The 20,976-nt window shown below is 38.1% G+C and overlaps 3 protein-coding genes across 6 annotated transcripts; 2 read left to right on the top strand and 1 right to left on the bottom strand.

Moving 5' to 3' along the window:
- The first annotated feature begins 361 nt into the window (after window positions 1–361).
- On the top strand, window positions 362–3,109 carry LOC131878618 (RNA pseudouridylate synthase domain-containing protein 1-like). 2 transcript variants are annotated; one of them, XM_059224677.1, is made up of 3 exons: window positions 362–701; window positions 2,374–2,694; window positions 2,753–3,109. In XM_059224677.1, the coding sequence occupies exons 1-3, from the start codon at window positions 426–428 to the stop codon at window positions 3,080–3,082; spliced, it is 927 nt and encodes a 308-aa protein (XP_059080660.1). In that variant the 5' UTR covers window positions 362–425; the 3' UTR covers window positions 3,083–3,109. The 2 variants fall into 2 exon arrangements, with proteins under 2 accessions (XP_059080660.1, XP_059080661.1); XM_059224678.1 differs by lacking the exon at window positions 362–701 and adding an exon at window positions 755–1,343.
- A 2,598-nt stretch (window positions 3,110–5,707) lies between these two features.
- Window positions 5,708–20,347, bottom strand: LOC131878624 (uncharacterized). Of its 2 annotated transcripts, XM_059224684.1 has the most exons (3): window positions 20,294–20,347; window positions 6,720–6,989; window positions 5,708–6,109 (listed from the first exon to the last, which is right to left on the bottom strand). In XM_059224684.1, exons 2-3 carry the CDS (start codon window positions 6,903–6,905, stop codon window positions 5,798–5,800), a joined length of 498 nt encoding a protein of 165 aa, XP_059080667.1. In that variant the 5' UTR covers window positions 6,906–6,989; window positions 20,294–20,347; the 3' UTR covers window positions 5,708–5,797. The 2 variants fall into 2 exon arrangements, with proteins under 2 accessions (XP_059080667.1, XP_059080666.1); XM_059224683.1 differs by lacking the exon at window positions 20,294–20,347 and having other exon boundaries at window positions 6,720–7,900.
- On the top strand, window positions 16,233–17,834 carry LOC131878626 (uncharacterized). 2 transcript variants are annotated; one of them, XM_059224687.1, is made up of 4 exons: window positions 16,233–16,482; window positions 16,553–16,798; window positions 16,868–17,030; window positions 17,133–17,834. In XM_059224687.1, the coding sequence occupies exons 2-4, from the start codon at window positions 16,563–16,565 to the stop codon at window positions 17,421–17,423; spliced, it is 690 nt and encodes a 229-aa protein (XP_059080670.1). In that variant the 5' UTR covers window positions 16,233–16,482; window positions 16,553–16,562; the 3' UTR covers window positions 17,424–17,834. The 2 variants fall into 2 exon arrangements, with proteins under 2 accessions (XP_059080670.1, XP_059080671.1); XM_059224688.1 differs by having other exon boundaries at window positions 16,287–16,482; window positions 16,868–16,928.
- Window positions 20,348–20,976: the final 629 nt, after the last annotated feature.

The following is a 20,976-nucleotide window of genomic DNA, read 5'->3' as shown; positions in this document are numbered from 1 at the left end:
GTAATGCTTTTAAGGTTAGTTTTCTCATTTGTTAAAATGTCGTTATGAAAATAAAATTAGGAAAACAAGAAAATTGACGCGGTACTTTACTCCCAATCAAATTCAACCTCTCTCACTAGCCTTCTTTTTAAAGAGACCAAATACAGCTAAGAAATAAAGCGCAATAAAAATTCACCCTCTTTCAAAACCTTCTTGTACAGGCCAATAACCTCAATAAAAGTAGGAAAATAACCAGTTCAATTGCACCACCGACATGTACTCTATCTACAAAAACTGTGATGAGAAAATTGAGAACTATATCGATTTGTTCCATGTTATTAGAACCGTGATTGGTGACCCTGCCCTTCTTTTCAAAATAAACACAAATCCATGCCTTCATCAACCTACTCCTAATTCCTTATTTGCCTCATTTGATCGAAGCCAGAATGGCAATGATGGAAATGACCTTAAACTTTACTTTAGAAATAGTTTTGAACTTATTGAACCATTTTGCTAGCCACAAACTCACGTCATTTCTTGGCTATTTCTATCAGTCAACAAGAACAGTGGTGCCTAATATTAAAATATTGCACAAAAGTGCCAATTTTCTCGTTGTGAACAAACCTCACGATTTGGTGATCAATTCTGACGATCCAAAGAGAGACAGTTTATACAAGTGTTTAGCGCACAATTATCCGCAACTGGCATCAAAAAAGTATAAGGTATGAAGGCCAAAGAAATCAAGAGATACTTCATTCTGAGCCAAAATGAAATTAACTCATCTCATGAAAAGGCAAGGCTGACTTCGAAAACAGGGTTAATTAAGGTTTGGATGTACAACTTTCGCATTGTTTCCTGTGATTTGCCCCTGTTCCAAGTCTTCAATCTAGATGTCTTTTAACGTTGTCCAATCCTTGTTTAAAATTTTGCACCTTCTCTTTTTTCTTCTTCTTCACCCTGTACTCTTTCATTCACACCTTGTGTTCTGAGTGGGAAATCAAGAAACAATAATTTTGGGCCCCAAAGCTTTTTTAATCATTTCGAATGCTTATGCGTGGTATTTTAATTTTGAAAACTAGAACTGTTCGAAAAGGAGAGCCTCATACTATTGATGCACAACTTTTTTCAGGAAATCAATACAGAAAGTCCCCGTGTAAAATCTGATTTCTCGCGTTGATGAAATATGTATAAATCTATAGATATATAAAAATCGTCACCCTGGCACGTGTTAATTCTTCCTTTGGCAGCTGGTTTTGATATTTGTGGTACAAGTATTTTTGCATGGGGCAAGTCTTTCATAAACCCTCAGTGTGTTTCCGTGTTAGGGAAATACCACTTAAAATATGAACAATGTTCAATTGGAAGTAGGATTTACATCTAATAAAAAAGGAACAAATTTAAATCAGAAAAGTGGCACGATTGATACGGATCATTCCATTTTGTGTTTCAAGAGATATTCTTATTTGAAGAGCAAGCTTGCTCAAAATTTACTTGGAGACATTTTCTAGGTCCTACTTAATTCTAATGCGTGTGACTATTTTCATCTTCCATTTTATTATCTTAAAATCCTGAATCTCAATTGGGTCAAATTTCAAGAATAATGCTCAGAAATAAAATCAAGATAAAATGTGAAGGGCCATCTAAATGCGAGAGAATAGCAAAATTGGTCAATACTAGCCGAAGAATTAGTCTAAGAAAATTCAGCTGATGAATTGTTCTGCCGTGCGTGGGGTCACTTTGCTGAGTTCAGACTGGCTTTGTCTAAGTTAGAACTTACCCAAACCAAATGTGATAATAAATGGCGACACTCTTTGAAATCATGAAACTAAGGAGCACATTTTCGTTGCTTGTAACATTAAGTGCAAATTATCCAAACAGAATATTTCTTTGAACACAATATGAAGGATTAACGATTGCTCTTATTTGACCCTACTTTTCTTTTAGGCCTTCTAGGTCTTAACATTTGAAGAAATTGAATTCATGTTTTTATGGCCATCAAATTTATCTTATGATGTTGCCCTCTTGAAATCACTCAAAAGCTGTCAGACGAATATAAAAGCCTAGTCCAAAATGAAAGTAGGATCGAAAAGAAGATGGCCATAAATTCTAAAAATCATGTTTAGGTATTGTGTATGCTCCTCGTATGAACAATGTAAAAATATGCCGCCTTCAGGAAACTTTTTTCTTGTGGTATAGGGCGAAGTCTTGATTTAAGGCAATTTAAATCAGACCCTCCAAAAGTTCAGACTTTGTTTTGTCTAGACTGCAAATATTTCTAAAAAGAAAATTATTGAAATACGATGCAGTCAAGTAACGCGAATTGTTGAGCTCAAAATAGAGTCTGTGAGCCGTAATAAACATTTATTATTATCAAACACTTTCTCCTTGCTTCAGTTTGGCTTTAGAGTGTTACACAGACTTGACTACGCTACTTCGGGGCTGATGGTCATCCCGCTGACGGATCCGGCCATGTCATCCGCATCCAAAGCGTTTCAAAAGCGGCAAACTCAAAAGTTTTACATAGCTATCCTGCGTGGCCATGTGTCTGAGAACCATATCAAAATTCATTTTCCAATCGGCGATACGAGTGATCCCCAATGGCAATCCATAAAGATGGTCACCGCATCAGATCCCCTTTGTACTCACCCTCGTGAGTCGGAAACTCACTTAGTAGTGGTGAGTCGCGGGATTTTAGGCGGATACCCTGCCACTGAGGTATGTGTAACCTCTATGAAATGGTCTAAATCCCTTTATTACCTCAATGCATTTTTAGGTTTTGGTAAAACTAGTCACGGGAAGACGCCATCAAATTCGAGTTCATTGTCATCAAATTGGCCACACTTTGGCGGGAGATTATACATATTCGAATCGACACGATCAGTTCACTTCCCGCATGTTCCTTCACGCTCATCGGATCATTATTCCAAATAGAGTGGAACCTTTGGATATTACATCTCCTTATAACCTCTTCGAGCTTGATGAGCTTGATGAGGAAACTGTTTTAAACCGATATCAGCCAGTAGAGGTCATCTACAACATCAATGATAAATCCACTTTTGATCTGTTTACTTGTCCCCTTGTCAAATGGTTCTTAATTTTTTGACGATTACACACATCACCTGTTAAACAAGGCAAAGACGAAACTTGCAATTCTTGTTCCAAATAGTTCATTTCCTTGTTAGCAATCGGTTGAGAAGTCTGTCTGGTAGATTTCATGGAATTTTGTCGGCATTTCTAATCATTCCAGATTTCTTGAATTTTGTCTCCCCCATAGTTAACAGCTCCAATATCGAAGGTTTATTGGCCTTGATGAACTTGTTGATAAACGAGCAAGTTGACCAAGCACTTGGGTCATTGACCCTCAGCTTTTTGGAAAGGGAGTTTCCCCAATGGAATTCCCCTTTCCATCACCCTTTCCAAGAAAAGAGGGGGGATTTCTCGGAATTAAAGGGCTAATTCCGGGAATAGAATGGAATGGGCGTACGCTTTTTCGTCGGTTGTGTTGCTGAATTGAAAGAGATTGATGTTGGAAGTCTCTTTGTTATATCACCATCCTCTTCACGAAGTGGATTTCCTTGAGACTTTGATCAATGCAACTGACGAAGGGTCATTGAATGGCGTTTCGACTAATGTCCCTCTATTCATTAGATTTCAATTCCAAATGAGAGGTCGATGTCCTAAGGAAGAAGCTTGGGTCAACATTGTTGTCTGCCTGACTTCACGTTATGGATTGGATCGTCTGCTCTTGGCTTCATTAGTGTCCAGTGTACTTTAGCATAAGTACGCAATAACGATGCAAATCAAATTAATTGGTGTGGCATGTTTTTGTCACAAGGACATATGGGGATTTTTGTTAGCCCAATGGCCACGTGTCAGTCAGTTCTTGAAATGCCAATGTTTGACATGCATAACTTAGCTACAGCAATTTAACTGACTCCTTAGCCAACTTAACGAAGTGTTTTACAGGCCAAAGTCATCAAGCAAATCGGGATGCTAAGTAATTGTAAATTTTTATTTGCTACGATCAAATAGTAGGTCTTTGGTATTTGTTCATCGTAGATTTTGTAACACATATCAGCCACTATTGGTGATTTGATTTAACTTTCATGGAAATTGACAATCAGATTCAAAAGAATTATATGAAACTTCAAGGAAGGGTCTTTTATCTATTAATGCCGATGCCATACTTGGGAATTTGGCGTTAGAATATAGAATTGCACTCCCAAGGAACATAAAGACTAATGGTTTTCGAATAACTGTAACATTTCATAGTGATCTATTTTATCGCTACTGTGTTAGATGGGATTTAATGTTCTTGTTTATATTCATCTTAGCTCGAAAATTCCCCCGCTATATCTGAACTTAATGTTCTGGCAACTTACGCCGATTTTCAATATCGCATGAAAAAAACATTACTTCTTTTACTTACACTCTCTCAAATTAGCTGAAAATGATGTAGGACGCCACCAAAGACACTCTAAAATGTGGTTTTGAAAATCCATTTTGCAGTTATCAAAACTATAATTAGCTATGTATAAAACTATATTCTATGGCTAGTTGGGGTACCGCATTGATAGAGCATCCGCTTTCCAATTTGTGAATCCTGGTTCGATCCCAGGCTCGCCAAGTCCAAGCTTCTTTGCGGCATTGAAAATACAATATGAGTTGCTGTTTTAACAGCTTAAATGGGCGAACCTGCTTTCATTCCCGAGGGTGAAGTAATATTTAATGTTGGGCTGTGACGACGAAGCGGGAATATCCCTCAATTGGGACACCCATCAATCAGATGGTAGGCCGAGCGAGAGAGCTGCCATCTGACTTTGTAACAAACAAAAACAAAACAAAACCATATCAAATTCTGAAGAAAAACATATGATAGGCAACTTTAGAAAATAGGGTTTTTCGTGGGGACATGTCAATCGTTTTCTTTAAATCTTTGATTCATTGCTTAAAAATGTGGAATTTGAACAGGTCCTAATAAATTTACGGAAGATTAGATATTCAAAGAGTTTTGAGAATGGCGTTCAATAAATTTGAGCTATTTTCAGATTATGCAAGAGAGAAAAAAAAAATCGGTTAGTTTCATGGTTAGGAAATCAGTGCTAATTGTTCGTGCAAATGAGTTCAAATATGTTGGGGATGCATCAAAGTCAAGAGTGGGAATTATTTTTCATGCAGGGTAGGAAGGCAGTCGAACGGTAAAGTCATAAGTTACAGCTCACTGCATGGCAGAACTGATAAATATGAACTGAAAAATTATAAAATTGGTAAGGAATGGTAAGAGATTGAATATCAACCTGAGCGTCCCTGTACTGTCCTTATTCCAATGGTTCATGGTCTAACCCAGGTTTTAGGGCCAACTCTATGTGGTGACAATAAGGACGAAATGAGTTTTAAAAGCGCCTTCAATTCCTCGGGAATCTCGATTGATTTGAAAGACTTACGATTGTATTCACTCAAGCGGCAGTAATAACTTGATATTGCTTTTGAAACGGGTATGTTTTTCTACTGGATGCACTTCTTACTTGAGGAATACGACAGAGGCCCACATATGACCATCTTGCTCCAAATTCCAAAGTGACCGGATGAGACGTAGCAAAACATTATTGCGAATTGCAGTTTCCTAATCATAAAAAATATCATGTTTTTCATACACATGCACCGGCAATTAAAATACAAAACTGCCTCACAATATGTCCTTGGATAAATTCAACAATCTAACCCGTATCTAAATGTCTTGATAATCATTTGTATTCGATTAAGATAACTTAATTACGTCTAGACATTCCAAATTTCCGGGTGGCATCTCACAATCGAACTAAATCGATTTTTTTGTCTCCGCTCTCCTCTTCTTCTTGGCAGACTTTGTTCCTTCCACTCGATCGGCCTTTTCTTCCAATTTTATGTTGGCCAAGTTATCTTCCAATTTGGACTTCAACCACTGGACTTGCTGTCGCCTCATGGCGATGATGGTGCCCATGTAGTCCTGCCAATGGATCTTTTTCGTGTCAAAGCCATCATCCACTCGTTTGGAGGTTGCGATCTCAGCCAAATGACGAAGCAGAATCAGATTCTCGTTCATGACCTCAGCATTCCGTTCCGCCAATTTCTGTTGTTTCTTGGCCTTTAGCTTGAAAAAAAAGACGGAACCAAGGTTAAAATGTCTGAAAGCTTTGACAACACAGACGGCAAAATTCTTCTTACAAATAGTGCTATCATTACGTCCTTGAGAATTCGCATGTACGTACTCTCCCTAATAACATCTAAATTAAAATGGGATGACTTTACAAAAAGTGGGAATGCTGTTTTTGCCAAAGGCTTTTGCATTGTTCTATTTGGAAATGGATTTGCGATGTTGGTTTTTTTTTAAATCGAAGATGCTGAACTGTAGGAACAGAATCAATCTTCAACAAGAAAAAATTGGTTTTTTTGTACTGCGACTCACCTGCTTTTGAAAGAATTTCATATCAATTCTGCAGCTTTGGTGCCAAAACCTACCTATAAAGTTCTTTGGTAGATGGTTTTGATCAGAAATAGTCCATCAGTGGGCTCAAAATATACGTAAATAACATTCCAGCAATGACCACACCCTTCAGGAGAGTCCATAACAATCTTAGGGCCCCAAAAAACAGATCGAGACGATAAAATGATTTCCTACTGCCTTTCCATATTGTCCAAGACTTAACCAAGCATAAGATGAATGTGATTTACTCCTTGGAGAGCCCTGGATGTCCTCTTACCTGCACATGAGTATAGAGTGAACTTTTGGGTCGCTCAATATCAACCATGGACTTGGTTCGTCTTAGTCGCTGTTGATGCTGGAGATATCGCTTGTGTTCCCATTGTCCTTCCAAGAGCTCATAGCGCTTATTTGGCCGGCTGCATCGGGTTCGGGAATTGATATCCATCACTCTTGGATTGAACATATTGTGTCTTTGGACTTGAATGGGCGGTTTTGGTTGTGAGGTGTGGAATTGGAATGGGAGAAAGGAGCAACTGCGCGGCACTGCCTTGAGAGAACGATGTGTGTTCAATAAGATGGGAATATCCGAGCACAGCGAGTGCCATTCATTCACCTCAGGGAGGGAAACTTTTCCCCCTTTATGGTACATTTCTGTGGCTAGGGACATAGTAGCTTTATAGGGAGTTGACGATAGTTGACGAGGGAATGAAAGAACCTTAGTTTTTAAGCCAAGTAGAGAGTCTTGGATGTTTTTTTACGGTAAAGTTTTACTTCTAGTCTATGTAGGAAGAGTCTTTGATTCAGTGGCCTATCATCTGGCTTTCTGAAAACAAAAATTGTTGGAAAAGAGTGGAAAATGAGATGTTGTCTTTTAATTGGAATCAAGGTTTACTCGAAAGGTAGCCAAGTCTCTTTAGCTGAATGTACCACATTGCAGCAAATTTTGTCCAAGTAGAAATGTGCGCGCAAAAAGAATATCACTTACACATACATACAAATATAAAAGGCACATCAAAAAAGGCACTCCATAAAAAAGAGATTGGAATGCCGAAAGTATAAGATGGCACATACAAATCAGCACACAAAAACGTGATTGGGCCAGGGACTCTTAAGGGACCTCTAGTGTCTCTTGCCTTGGCACACCAAAAACATAAGATTGGCACACATCAAGGACACACAAGAAAAATGACAACGAAGCCCCTTTTTCATGCCCGAAAGAGAGAGGAAGGTCAAAGTTAAAAAAGATGATTGCCTTGTTGTGACTTATCAAGTTATCATTGTATAATGTCACTATAACTGCGGTCAGTTCAATCATTCTTCAAACCAAAAAATGCTCAAAGGTGCCTGAACGCTTCCATTGAAATATAAGGCGGCTCCTTTAAGAATGCCAATTTTTGTTTATCAAGCTTAGAAAAGCAAGCACTATGACTGCAAAATAACCAACGGAACGAATTTGTGTTTCAAGGTGACGACAGTCTAGTACGAGATTCATTGGAATGTCAAAGATAGTAGATTAAAGTGCGTTAAGAAACTGAACAATAATGATACCCAGTAGTTATCTGCATTCTTTTTGTTTGCATTTCTGACTCAAAAGTTCAGAGAGGTATGGGCATAATATTGCTTTTCTGAAATTTCCAACTACAATCATCAGAACAAAGAGTAATTTGAAGCCAATGCTTTAAACATTTCTGCTCATGTTTGATGGCTTGAATATACGATTTTGTTCTTGGGCAGAGGAAGTTGGTCCATAATCATTCGGACAAGAAGTTCTGGTTACCAAATACTTTTGGAACACTCCTACCTCATGAGACCTACGTACAATGTTTGACTTGCAAGCCAGGGCAAGTTTTGTTCCCATTCCAAACAAATTGGGTTTTCAAATAAGGCGTAAAGTTGCCAAGCTCTTGGGATTTCTGATATGGTTTGACGTCGGCATCGAAATTCAGGCATCGAGAATGTGCAAGCCTCATTTGGAACACACAACAAACGAAATCTGCGTGTCAACTAACAAGGCGATATTCGTGGGATAGATCTTAGATTTGTCCACTTAAAGTACGAGACGTCACTCTGGTCATTTTGCAATGTGTTATTGAAGTCCTTGATTTCGGATTCCGTTCAGTGCTTGTGTTGTCATATGTTGACACATCATTGAATTTCCAAGATTTGCAGACTATTTTCCAAGAACTGGGTAGGTCGCTCGGTCCAAAGATCACCCAAAGGATCATGGGAAGCTGTACATGTCCATAAAGTATGTGCATGAGAGTAAAAATGTATGTCCATTGTACAGAATGCAATGGATTCAAGACTGGCGAGCTTGACATAATATCAACTTTCTGGAGCATCAGCATTGCAGCGTCGAGGAGAATTATTTTGAACTAATGAGAGGTTTCAAATTTGATACAGGGTGGCCAATGATGATCTTAATGATTTGAGCTTCAATATGATTACTGACTATACCTAAGAAATTCCATTTCCTTCTTAAATACTATATTTTGAGTCATTTTGAAGTACCGAAGTTGGGTCCTGTAAGCAAACACATCAGGACACAAATAATGCTCACGCAACCTGTGTAATTTTGGGAGGTCCCAAGTTTAAAAAGCACGGAGTTATCTCCAAACTGTTGTTGATTACGCACTACTAGAATTGAAGATGTATACGTTCAAGTTGAATAGCCCATGAATCAATAATCTTTTCACTTTAAAGATTGCTCATGGCAAATGACTTGTATGGGTATAACCTTTGAGCAAATTGACCAAAAATAGTGATGCTCATCTAGTGCAAGGACACTAAAGCTCTTTAGAGTCCCTGTCTAGTGTAACTTTATCCAGGGGCTCTAAAGAGTTTTAATGTCCTTGCTCTGTCATACACTTTGTGGCTGGAGTTGACACAAGATGGACAATCAATTTCAAACATCAACCCTCCAAAATCTGTTCTCTTCAACTTGACCAATGTTTCTGCATAGAAGTGAGATAAAAAAAAGAGTAAAGAAAGACTGAATCTATATTATGTTTCTTGATGCCTATATTTATTCAAGCAGGGGTATAGCTTTGTCCTTGTTTTCCCTTCCTTTAGGGCGACGGTTTTAGCCTGTGATTGGCTCACATGAAATTGATTTTCCACTGTTTAGAACAATTTAGAAATAGTAGTATGAGAAGTACCAATTTCACAGGTCCATAATAATGAGTATGTAAAAAGTGCGATCAACCTGAAGACTTCCTTACGCAGGATTCCCTCTAAGTGGAGGACATTTTGCCTCATCACACTGCAAACCGAGTCTCAAAACATTCAGTTGTCCCGTTTTTTTCACTTTACTTGGAGACTGAGGGAATGTTCTCGGCTGAACTAACATCTCGGAAATACAAGTTTGCACTTGAGACGGTAGTCTTATGGTAACATGTTGTACACGGTTGGGATAAACAGAAATTTTCCAAAACGAAATCTAAGTCGGAAATCTAGGCATTTGGTAAAATCCGTAGACCAAAAGGATAAAGTTTGGTTCTAGTGACATATTCTTGGGTACGCACATGCAGTTCAGCCGAAATCATTTTCAAGTTTTCATGCACTTACTCTCTTGAGACAGATAGTTGTAAAATCAAAGAAGATTGGCTGCCTGGTTTCATAGCAAAAGAAAACGTTCAAGCTTAACAATCCAGACCTCATGAAAGCAATGTTAAACAATAGCCAAGACACCATAACGAAAAGAAGGAACCAAAAGGTTTACTGGAACATGTGTTTACAAGTATATTATGTAACTCTTTGAACTGCACATGAACATCCAATCAAAAAACATACTTACTCCTTTTGGTCAGCTGATTTCAAAAAGTGCCTCCACGTCCGGTTATAGTTTCGTTTTGTCAAATTTCCATTGATCAGAGACCATGTGAAGAATGAAATTCTGCCAAGAAGTACCCAAAGTCATGATGAGTTGTTGCATAGAAACAAACCTCAATTTGGATCTCAATCCCTGGAAGCACGTGATGAAGTGTAATAGTTCGTCCTTGAGAACGAGCCATGATCAAAAGAGACTAGAACTTTTGGATCACAATTTGTACGCAACGTACTCGTACGTATGAAGGTTTTTTGAATTTAACGGAATTAACACGAGATCCTAAATTAAAAACTAGACCGAAATTGTGGGGCATGAAAATTCGAATTTCTAATTCATTTGTCACTTTCAACGGGGAAAAGAGTATTCCAAAGGTAGAAGTGAGTAATCATAAGTTAATCTGTAAAAAATCTAAATTAAATGAGGGTTATTTTTTAACTTGAATTCTTAGTACTGATAAGTTGATCCAATAACAATTTCTAATACTGAGAAAACTTTTCAATTCAATTCCGGATTAAATCATATGCTCAAGAGTTTTGCCACATCCGTCAACTATATTTCACAGGTGGGTCCAATACCATATTAATGCTTATATGACATATTATCCTTAAGCGTGATAGTTTTAAGGATTGCAATGAATTGTACGCAATAAGAACAAATCACGACTTAAACCAAGATTTGTCGATAGTTGTTGCCTTTCTTCATAGTACGAGTATGTCCCTTGTATTTAGAATTCCTGGAAAGCAACTTTTTGCCAACAATATCAATCAAGACATTCAACTGATCCATATACATATATATGTCAAAGTGATAAAGGCTAATCTTTATGACAATAGATTCACATTATTGGACAAGTTTCATGAATGACAGACCAAAGCAAAAGGAACCTGCATAACAAATTCATTTTTATCCATTTAAAAAGGCTGCCAGGAAACCCATATTGGTTAGACTAGTGCCGAAATGTCAAAATATGGCCCTAAAGTCCAAGTCCGTTTTTGAGGGCGTTCTTGATCGAGTATGTTTACGTACTTCAATCATGGATGAGAGGACGGCCGCTATGTCTGACCTAGTTTTTTGACATACTTCTGTACATTCAAGACATATTTTTATCCACCCACTTCGCCACTCTAAGAAGAGCGAACAAGTTTGACGAATGTTGTTCACTACGACGAAATCACTTCCTATTCAAGACATTGTATGCGTTTACTAGAAAAATGTCTGAAATCGTGTACTTTGAACACTCGTATTATATGCACTTCACCACCAAAGCAAATTTGGTAACTTCACCCCTGTATCAAAATGGGGGCCTTGTTTGGCCGGTTTTGGAAAGGAATGAAATTGAGCCTTTCTGCTGCATGTTAAATTGCTCATCAAATTTATTATGGTTGCACTCGCTGAGATAGTTTTGGCTCAAATCAGCTTGCATCTCTTTACCGAAATTAATTCTTGAATGTTTGGGAAGTCAGGGAAGACTTCTTGTCAACTCTTTAAAAATTAGGGCGCTCTGTGTTGTTTCAATCGAGATTGCGATTTCCTACTAGTTTCAAAACTCAACGGATTGATCAATATGGTTGTGAGATGAAAAAACACGCCTTTCGAGCCTTGACTGCAAAAAGCACATTCAAGAAATGTAGAAGCAATTAACTCTAGCTTTTGTTTGATACGGTCCTTTTAGTCATCCATGAGTGTTTTTATAAAATCCATCTTCATCTTGGGACACTTCGAAACCTTCATTGGTGGAATTGCTCGCCAGGAGTGTGTTGGTCCCGGAGGAAGAAATATGTTTGGTTGCATGTTTTTCTTCCCACTTTGATTTAAATTGGACTATTTCAAACATCTTTGAAAAATACATTTTTTTCGGGTCAAATCATGTTGTGACCAATCTGAGATTAGACTCCAATGTCTGACGATAGATAAAACGGATAATTGTCAGTAAAGAAATTACTAGTAACGGAATTGCAATAGTTCGTTCCTCTTTTCGAAAATGGAACTGAAATAATTCCATTTCATCTTAAAATTGTGTAATTGTAACGACCCAAAACCTGAAAGAATTACCCGTTATTCGTTCCTTTTTCAGCTTCCAGAATGGCCCTTAATTTTTCGTTTATCTCGTGATAGCTGAGGAAACTTTAAACTCAACAGAAATTGTTATTTTGTGCTATTTCCATATTGCATATTATGAACAATGAAAGGGATGAAATTTGTGATTGCTTTTAACTACTCTGAGGGTGTTCTTGATTTGAAATCTTGTTGCATCTGATACTTTATTGTATACATCTTCACAATCGAATTCCTTTGGATTGAAGGCCTGATTTTTCAGTGCAATTGTCAGGCAGGGAAAATCCCTCTTTGGTTTGAGTATGATGCATCAAATTTCCAAAGTCACCACATATCCAAGACTTGAGGCAAAGGTTTCTTACAAGGAAGCTCTACCGACTTGACAATGTCTAACACTGTTTTTCCATCATGACTTTTGCGACACATGCCATACATTTTGAACAATCATGCCAAGATTAAATAAATGCCAATGCTTATTATTGCAAAATGTTACGCGTTAAGACTACTTGAAGCAAACACATTTTATTTAGAGAAGTTTGGTCTTGATAGGGGAAAAGCATAAATCATTGGTCATCTAAATCTAAAGAAAAGTAGCGAGAAGCGAGTAACGCCATTACATATTTTGTCGAGTAACGGTTGAGTAACGAATTACTTTTTTTTGACCAAAGTAATTGTACTAACTGCTATTCGTTCCTTTTATTGAGGAACTAACAGGACTAATGTTTTAAGTGGATGACAAAAGGTGTTGCCGATTTGTCAAAGTTCATCCTCTTTAAGGCAAGAGAAAAAAAAATCGGTTTCTTCGCTCTCCTTTGAACAAAAGTGAGCTTGAATACTATTGACAAGAAAAATCTTTTCTTTGGCGAATGCTGTTCGGCGATTGCTCAATAATGAATCCATCAATTATGTGTTCCCCCAGAATTATTCTCTCAGGCATAACAGTTTACCAAACTATTGCGATGGCCTCCACTTCAAAATCAATGGAGATACAAGTGTGTTGTGTTCGTTTTAACTCGCACTTTGATTTCTCGATGAGAACTCGAAGTTGGAGAACACACTTTTCACAGGTTTTGTTACCGCTTCTCGCCCAGTCAAAATAGCCAAAAAACGGGAATGGATCTTGATATTAAATCGAAACGCAAAGTTAAGCTTGCGTTAGGCTTGGAATTAGCTCCAGTTTGTATGTAAACTTAAAAGCATGGCGACTGGATGAGCACTCCGATTTAGAGCAGAATAAACGGTCTTGTGCTGTTTGTTACGAGCAAGCGTTTTTGTTTCCATTGTTCGTCGAAAGTCTGAACATGGATGAAATAAAAACATGACCTTTAGTGTTTAGATTAGGGTCGAACATGCTTTGCTGTTAAATAATGTAAAAAAATAATAATAAATTATACTTATAAATACATTCAAATCAAATCAAATCATTTAAAAACTGTATGGAAGAGTTATTGAACGTAACAATTGCTCCAAGCTAAATAGTACTGGATATGTGAAAGACAATGGCATTCTTAGCGACACTCTCCATTAACCTGTCTGTCATCACATTTTAAAAATCATTGCTTAGAATAACGACGATATCATTAGTTTGATAACAATTTGTATGTTTGACTGGTCTTTCTTAGAAAATGGATACGTCCAAAATTGCATGTTCTTCTCATATTTTCCGACTTTTTGTGCAAAATGGGAGTCCTTGAGGTGATGAAGTGCACACAATAAACTCCAAGAAAGGTCAGGACACGGGAAGGTTTAATGCATCTTTTTATTTTGCTGACTTTCTCACCGTTACTGAGAATGAAATCTCCAGCAGTTCACGATGGAAAAGTTTTATGCCCTATTTAGCTCAAAATTTGTTTGATATCTGATTCATCAGTGAAAAAAGTTATGCTGTTGTTAAATGCTTGTTTTTGAAAATATTGATTTTTATTGCTTTTGACCTTGTTCAGAGAAATCAAAATCAACGTGACAACAAGCAATTGACGAGGCTCCGTACCTTTACCGTGCTTGGGACAAAATTCTTTATTATTTTTCTTTTTCTTCCCTTGATTCTCTGGTTTTTAACTGATACAGGTACAAGGTGATGGGATTCCCTGTAAGTCATAGTGAGTCATAATTTATGAAATATTTGGCCATGTAAAGTGTTTGAATTAGCAATTATAAGACAACCTTGAACGTAAGGTTGATCCGGGAGCGTTACCAAGTCACGTTTAAAGCTCAACAGTGGGTTATCTAATGCATAGAATTGTCCGTGAAAGCACGGCAGCAAGTTGTACAAAGCGGGGGTTAGACTTAAAACAACGAAGGATTTTAAGCCCATCGCTAACTTTTTATACAGTGCAGTCCAAAATCCATGGCCTATTTCACATGGTATCTTAATACAATTGCCAAAAAGAGCATATTCTTGAGCCAGAGTAGTAGCGCTGAGTCAAATTCATGATAGGTTTAACTTCTTAACTCAAGTTACACCATCATTGAAAACTGAGCTTTAATGGGGGTGCGGGTGAATGCTTTACTGTGCTTTTTTGCGTCAGAATCTTTGGAAAATTGAAGCATCTTGTGTCAAAAGACATTTTTGTATAGTCTTGGTGAATGCCATTTCCGAATAGTGGCTTAGAGTTGCTGCACAATTGTTAGCAACATGTTGTCGTAAAATAGACTCTCAGAAACTATCTTTTTGAAATTGAACGAGGAAAGTGCAGAAATCGCATTTCCACGTCTTCTCTCACTTTTAGCTTTGTTGGCTTTTTCATTTCATCAATACAGAGTACGTCCTCAGCCATAAAATATAATTAAAGAGTTGTAGATCCATGTATTAAAGCACTTTCATCATTGTCCTGAATTGAACAGTTATTGATGTGAATCGAATGTTTACAATTGTCTCTATCCCACGTTCCTTGGGACAAAATGCAGCAACAAAAAACCAATCGCATTCGGTAAAGGTAAGGAGATTACAAAAACATTGCTTTCGAGATAACGAATGAACACTAAAATGACAACACGACTATATATAACATCTACCCATTCAATATTAAACGCGACCAGAGACAAATTGCTCCCCCACAAATAGTTTTCAATTCGATCCCTTTCATTTTGATTCATAAATCAAGAGATGTCCAACTTATGTCCTTTTGTTCCACCTTTATTAGCCGGTAAAAGTGAACCCGGAAGAAAGTCCTCCTCATGAATGGAACACGTTGGCATTCATCAAACATGAGTGGAAACATAAAGTTCGCTTTTTTATTAGATCCGTCTTGAAGTTGACCACAGAACTCCTTCATCTCATTTTCACTCTCAAGCGAATGAAGCCTGTCTTTAACGTTCAAGAGACTCTGGACTATGATTGGTTCGCAAAGCTGATCTTGGGGTAGTCATTCGTATGTACACCTTGTCATGAACGAGCGACTAGTCGCACATGTGCCTAAACTAAACAAGCCAATGAAAACTGTCACCACAATCCAGCAGTACAAGTGTAGTTTTCTTCTCAGAAGGCCAGTCTGAGTCGAGTACCCAAGTACATTCACATCGAAAGACGATTATTAGGCAGTTGTCCTAGGTCCATGTAAATGAAGCCCCTGTCGGCAAAGGCCAGCCACACACGAGCGCATGCATGTCCCAAGGGAGGGTGGAAACCTTCGCACTGTTTCACGCCAAACATACGAAAATCCTGTCCCACCAGAGCGTGTAGTTTAGCTGGTTTTGACTGAATCTGAAAGTAGCAGTGGTGACAAGTCAAACTCGAAGCCGGTTTAAGAGTGATCCCCGGCCAACGGTTGACAATTTCACATCCATATTGCATGACGATTTCGATCCATGGAGCAAGTATAACTCCCCAAATAAATGACTGCACGTCGACATTCGATGTTAAATACACTCACACCAGAGGTGCTAAAATGAAGTTCCTAGCGTATGAAAATCGGTCTTGAGAAACGTTGGTTGGTCCCTCTGACCAATCTTAAGGGAGAAACGGAAGCGCAGGCCCATATAAATGTACTTAATTGTCAAGACTCGAAGTGCAGTTCCAACTCATGTGTGAGAAGTGAAAGGTTCATTCCTGAACTCCTTCAGGGAACCGGCATCACTTTCCAGACTTGTGAAATCAACTCATTTGCATACAGCCTCCTTTTTTCTCTCTTCTGGTACCCATTATTTTGCGAAACAGGTAGGAACAATCTTATTTCAGTGGAATTTAATTGGACACAACAGATCCTTGATTGGAGATACTTTTACAGTGAAAGCGTCATGAAGAATACTCAATTGATATCGTTCACTTTGGTGGCGTGGAGCATTATTCAATCATGTGAAGCTTATGTGCTACGCGATGAAATCCGGGTTTGTGGTGCGAATCTAGCAAAATCCTTGATTAATGCTTGTCCACAACTTAAAGGCCGCCAATCTTTCGAGTTGGACAATTTTCCGAAAGTTTGTTGCACCGCGTTATGTTCCGAACAAAAACTGGCCTTGAATTGTGAAAGTTGGTAAGAAAAAAATTACTTTCCAGTGAAAAACAAAAAAAAATAAGATCAAAAGCGAAAATTTCTTTTTAGGTTGCAATTTTTCAACTCCTTGGAGCGTCGACAATCTCGCCGGGAATTGAACCCAAAAAAGGTGTGTGTCAAGAAACATAACATAAAGCTACTTCTCAAAAGTCTCACCAAACTCAAGATACTAACCCGATCACTCAAAGAGCACTTGCAAACCATCTTAAAGGTATGAGAAAGTCTACCTTCTCTACTAACCTTTATAATCAGTGTGACCACTTTGTGTCCCCAGTTCAAATGTTTCATTTGTGACCTTTTTTTTATTTCGTAGTTCCGATCATCGAAAAGTGACATGCAACCAAGGTCTTTAGCCGATATGATGAGACCATTGGGCCAAAGTTTTGATCCAGTCAATTTCTTCCCGTCCCGCCGATCCAACATGGACATTTTGACACCCAGAAATCCATCATCACCGGGTTATCGGAGCAAACGGAGTGATAGTGTCCCATACATCGTGACCCAAGCCCCCTGGGAATTTAATTTCGAACCCATTCCACTAAATGGAACTTACCGGGATCGTCTCATGACCAGTAGTTCACGAGTCTACCATTTTAACTCATGAGCTGCTCCATGGGAGTCTTTATATGCTTAACTTTTCAAATGCTTCAGAACAATGCCAACCAGTATTAATCAAACATCTGAGATTTGTCAGCGCAATCAGCTCTGAGCAATATCATCCTCCATCCTTCTCATGGATCGTCTTGGCTTGGTGAATGAACGCCAAAAGCTCATCAGAATGGACGATCAAATAAATACTTTTATGTTCAAAGCTCTGGTTGTGGGTTTGAGGATGGAAAACAACCGGTGAGCCAAAGTATTCCCTCATATGTACAAAATGTTGACTCACACCTGGTTGAAGGTCCCTGTAAATGACTGTGACACATTTAAACAAAAACTGTGCTCCCTTGTTTTGTTTTTGATGTGTTTGACTCCCATGTGAATCCAACAGGTCCAATAAACGTTTTTTTTTAAATCATGAAGATACTCAATGAGAGCGTGTCAAGCCATCAACAAATGGGGATAAGAAGGTCGGAGATGTTCTGAATCTTGGGGAGAGAGCGGTAGCGAACTTCGAGGCCAGCAAAGCCATGCAACATGATGGTCTTGGCAGTCAAATACAAGTTTCATTCGCTTGCAACAACAGCTTAATGAAGAGTCTTCATTTCGCTCTGAATTTGATCAAAGTTCAAATCTTTGAATGCCAATTGGCCAACTAACGATAAAACATTCCACCCACTGATTGCTAGAAATTGATTCATCTCGAAAGAGAGATCTTATTGAGCACTTCTACCACTTTTTTTGAACGAGCTTTTTGGGGCTTGGTTTAGCTTGGGCTTTATCTAATTGATATAAGGAGTGTGATTAATAACATATCATTTTTGTGAAGATAAGGGAAACCGGGGAAGAATCAAATATAGTGCCCTGATTTTGGGCTTTTGTTGTCAAATCTTGTGGAGGAAGACTAACTACATTTTTTGGCACCAATTTTTTGGCACCCCAATTTTTCAAGCCTGCAGTAAATTGAAACAACGAAGGTTTCAAAGGTAGATAAAAAAATATCTAATGGTGCTTATTATTGGATTGGATTGGATTTGTTAAGGGAAACAGATAGACCGTATTTGGTTAAGTTTTAAGCCTGAAATCATCGGTTTAGGTTAGGTAAGTTCAGGCTACTACCTGTTGGTTTTAACAAAACGGACGAGTCGTGTTACACTGTTCAAATAATGAGATGAGAATATCCAGTAGACGGTGGGTAAAGCTTTTCAAATGTGTGGTTGGATATATCGCACGTTTAAGTCCAGAGATAGCGTCACGATGCTAACTCTGTACAAGTCGATTGTCCAGCCACATCTTGAATATGCCTCTCCCATTTGGGCTCCAATGAGTTCAGCAGGTTTGCAAAAGGTCGAACAAGTCCAAAGATGTTTCACTAGGAACATCACAGGACTGAGAGAGCTCTCATATTGGAGAGACTAAAAAAACAGGACTGTACAGTGTTCAGAGAAGGTACGAAAGGTATCTGATATGTAGTCTTCAAAAGTATCCATGAGCTTTGTCCCAACCCAGGATTTAGGGTCAATTCTAGTGACCGTAGAGGCTTATTGTGCGTTTTGAGAGCACCTTCAAGTCCTCGAGAATCCAGGCTAGTTCGAACAATGAAGTCTACTTCTTTCTAAGGCTCGATCATTGCACAATTTGCTTCCCTCAAATACTTTTTGAATCACTTCATAAGCCCTATTTCATAGACATGATTAATCAAAATCGTCTGTTCATTGTCATTGGTCTGATTTAGACTCTACCATCGAATTAGCATTGTTCGAGAAAGAAGAAAAAACGAAAGGGGCTTGAAGGAGCTCTCAAAGCGCATGATCAGCTTCTCAGTTACTATAATTGACCCCAAAATGCTCGTGCGTGAAAGCTCCAGAAAAAGTAGTTTGTGTTGGCGAAAAGAACAAGGCCTGATGCTGAGTATTGCAATAAGTAAACGTTGTCATGATGAGAGAGCACGCTCATGATCCGTCCAAATGGAAGGATCATTATTGTACATGCGAAATGTTTCGCTTTTGTTGTTGATTTGTTTCACTTCTAGAATGGCCTACTGAAGAATTAAATGAAGGTCTTGTCGGTTTACGTAGTAGACGTTTGCAAGCTCGAGTCATTGTATTCTTCCCGAAGCGTCATTTGTCATTCCAAAGGATGCTATAAGAAAAATCAAACGTGGCACAAATTCGGACTCAATAGACACTTATTGGCAGTCAATATCGTCAATGGTTTAAAAAGCTAACCTATTCTTCAATTTGTTTCAGCAAACGACCAATACTAAAACATTGTTGTTATGAAATCCTGTTGCTTTTTGCAAAGTGGAGGATTTTTTTTCTTCAATTTATTTACTGATTTCGAATAAAGGAACTCATTGGGAAGAAGGGTTATTTTGATATTTCTGCCCAGTGAGTTTTGCAGCCATGAGTTGAATTCTAGAAACAATTCAGCACAGATCATGTCTAAATATGAGCCACGAATCGATTCTTAACCATGGTTCTCAGTTGCTGATTAATGATGTTGGTTTATTGTGATTAGTCATTTTTTGCAACTGTTCAAACATGTCAAAATTAACGGTCGTGGAAATGTTTGCCTTGATTGGGATTCACCTCAAATTTTGTTAGAAGATGTATTAACTTTGTATTCATTTTTTTTTTCAAACTCAAATATTCATTTTTTTCATAAATTTGATTATCACTCTGATACCATTAGTAATAAAAGAAATGAACGAACCTTTTTTTTACCAAAATACCAAGCTGGCGTTTAAGGCTTGGAGGCAGTTTTATCTTCAAAATAATGATTTTGGCTCAACTAATCGCAATGCTACGCCAGAAATAATGTTGTCTTGTTTTAACCAAAAATATTTAAGTGGTACCTTAATCCAAACCCTACCTATTAGTTTAGCCTTTTTTTGACGTGGAAGATTTTAACCACATGCCCATTTTCTTCTTGAGACTTGAAATTCGAAAGGCTAGAAGAGACTAGAGTAGGACTTCTCGAAGTGTGGACTGCGAACGGAAGCAACAAAACCTTATCTCCTAAACCGTTCACTTTATTCCCAAAAAGCACTTCACATGGTCACAAGATCTCATTGACTAGCTGAGCTTGGCCAGATTTGAGTCCAAAACTATGCTTAGGGAGCTCAAGCGATCTGTCCAAAGCTATGTGGTGAACAAAACATAAAGTTTGAATTTTTGGCCTGCTCTTGGTCAGCTGCATAAGCCTTTGACAACATAACTTTGAAGCAAACCACTTTACGAGCAAAAAATGCCTAAAAATTACCTGCCTTTAATTGCAAAGATCTACGTTTCTTATTTTACTGTATAACCTTAATTCGAAAAGTGGACCCGAGTTGCAATGACCAAGACCAAGCCAATCTGGCCGGTAGCTCGTTCACAGAAAATGAACCAAAACAATGGCCTTTGTAACCCAATGGGCTAATCACTTTTTTACACTCAATACATTCAAGAATGTTTTCATAACAATTTAGGATGGTACTCCCGGCAAAAAGGATGCTAAAAAGTGCATTCTCATGCTCAGTCTTATTTTAGTATATTATGTAAAGGAAAGGAAAC

Source organism: Tigriopus californicus, chromosome 3, assembly GCF_007210705.1.
Source record: "Tigriopus californicus strain San Diego chromosome 3, Tcal_SD_v2.1, whole genome shotgun sequence".
NCBI lineage: Eukaryota > Metazoa > Arthropoda > Copepoda > Harpacticoida > Harpacticidae > Tigriopus > Tigriopus californicus.
Note: the sequence above shows the minus strand (reverse complement) of the source record. Positions and strands in the feature narration are given on the sequence as shown.

Excerpts from the sequence above, each read along its gene's own strand:
- LOC131878618 (XM_059224677.1), top strand. The coding sequence starts at position 426 with ATGGCAATGATGGAAATGACCTTAAACTTTACTTTAGAAATAGTTTTG. Across the intron at positions 702-2,373 it reads TGGCATCAAAAAAGTATAAG|TTTGGCTTTAGAGTGTTACA; the intron begins GTATGAAGGCCA and ends TCCTTGCTTCAG. Across the intron at positions 2,695-2,752 it reads GCGGATACCCTGCCACTGAG|GTTTTGGTAAAACTAGTCAC; the intron begins GTATGTGTAACC and ends ATGCATTTTTAG.
- LOC131878624 (XM_059224683.1), bottom strand. The coding sequence starts at position 7,109 with ATGTCCCTAGCCACAGAAATGTACCATAAAGGGGGAAAAGTTTCCCTC. Across the intron at positions 6,110-6,719 it reads CACTCTATACTCATGTGCAG|CTAAAGGCCAAGAAACAACA; the intron begins GTAAGAGGACAT and ends TTTTTTTTCAAG.
- LOC131878626 (XM_059224687.1), top strand. The coding sequence starts at position 16,563 with ATGAAGAATACTCAATTGATATCGTTCACTTTGGTGGCGTGGAGCATT. Across the intron at positions 16,799-16,867 it reads GCCTTGAATTGTGAAAGTTG|GTTGCAATTTTTCAACTCCT; the intron begins GTAAGAAAAAAA and ends ATTTCTTTTTAG. Across the intron at positions 17,031-17,132 it reads ACTTGCAAACCATCTTAAAG|TTCCGATCATCGAAAAGTGA; the intron begins GTATGAGAAAGT and ends TTTATTTCGTAG.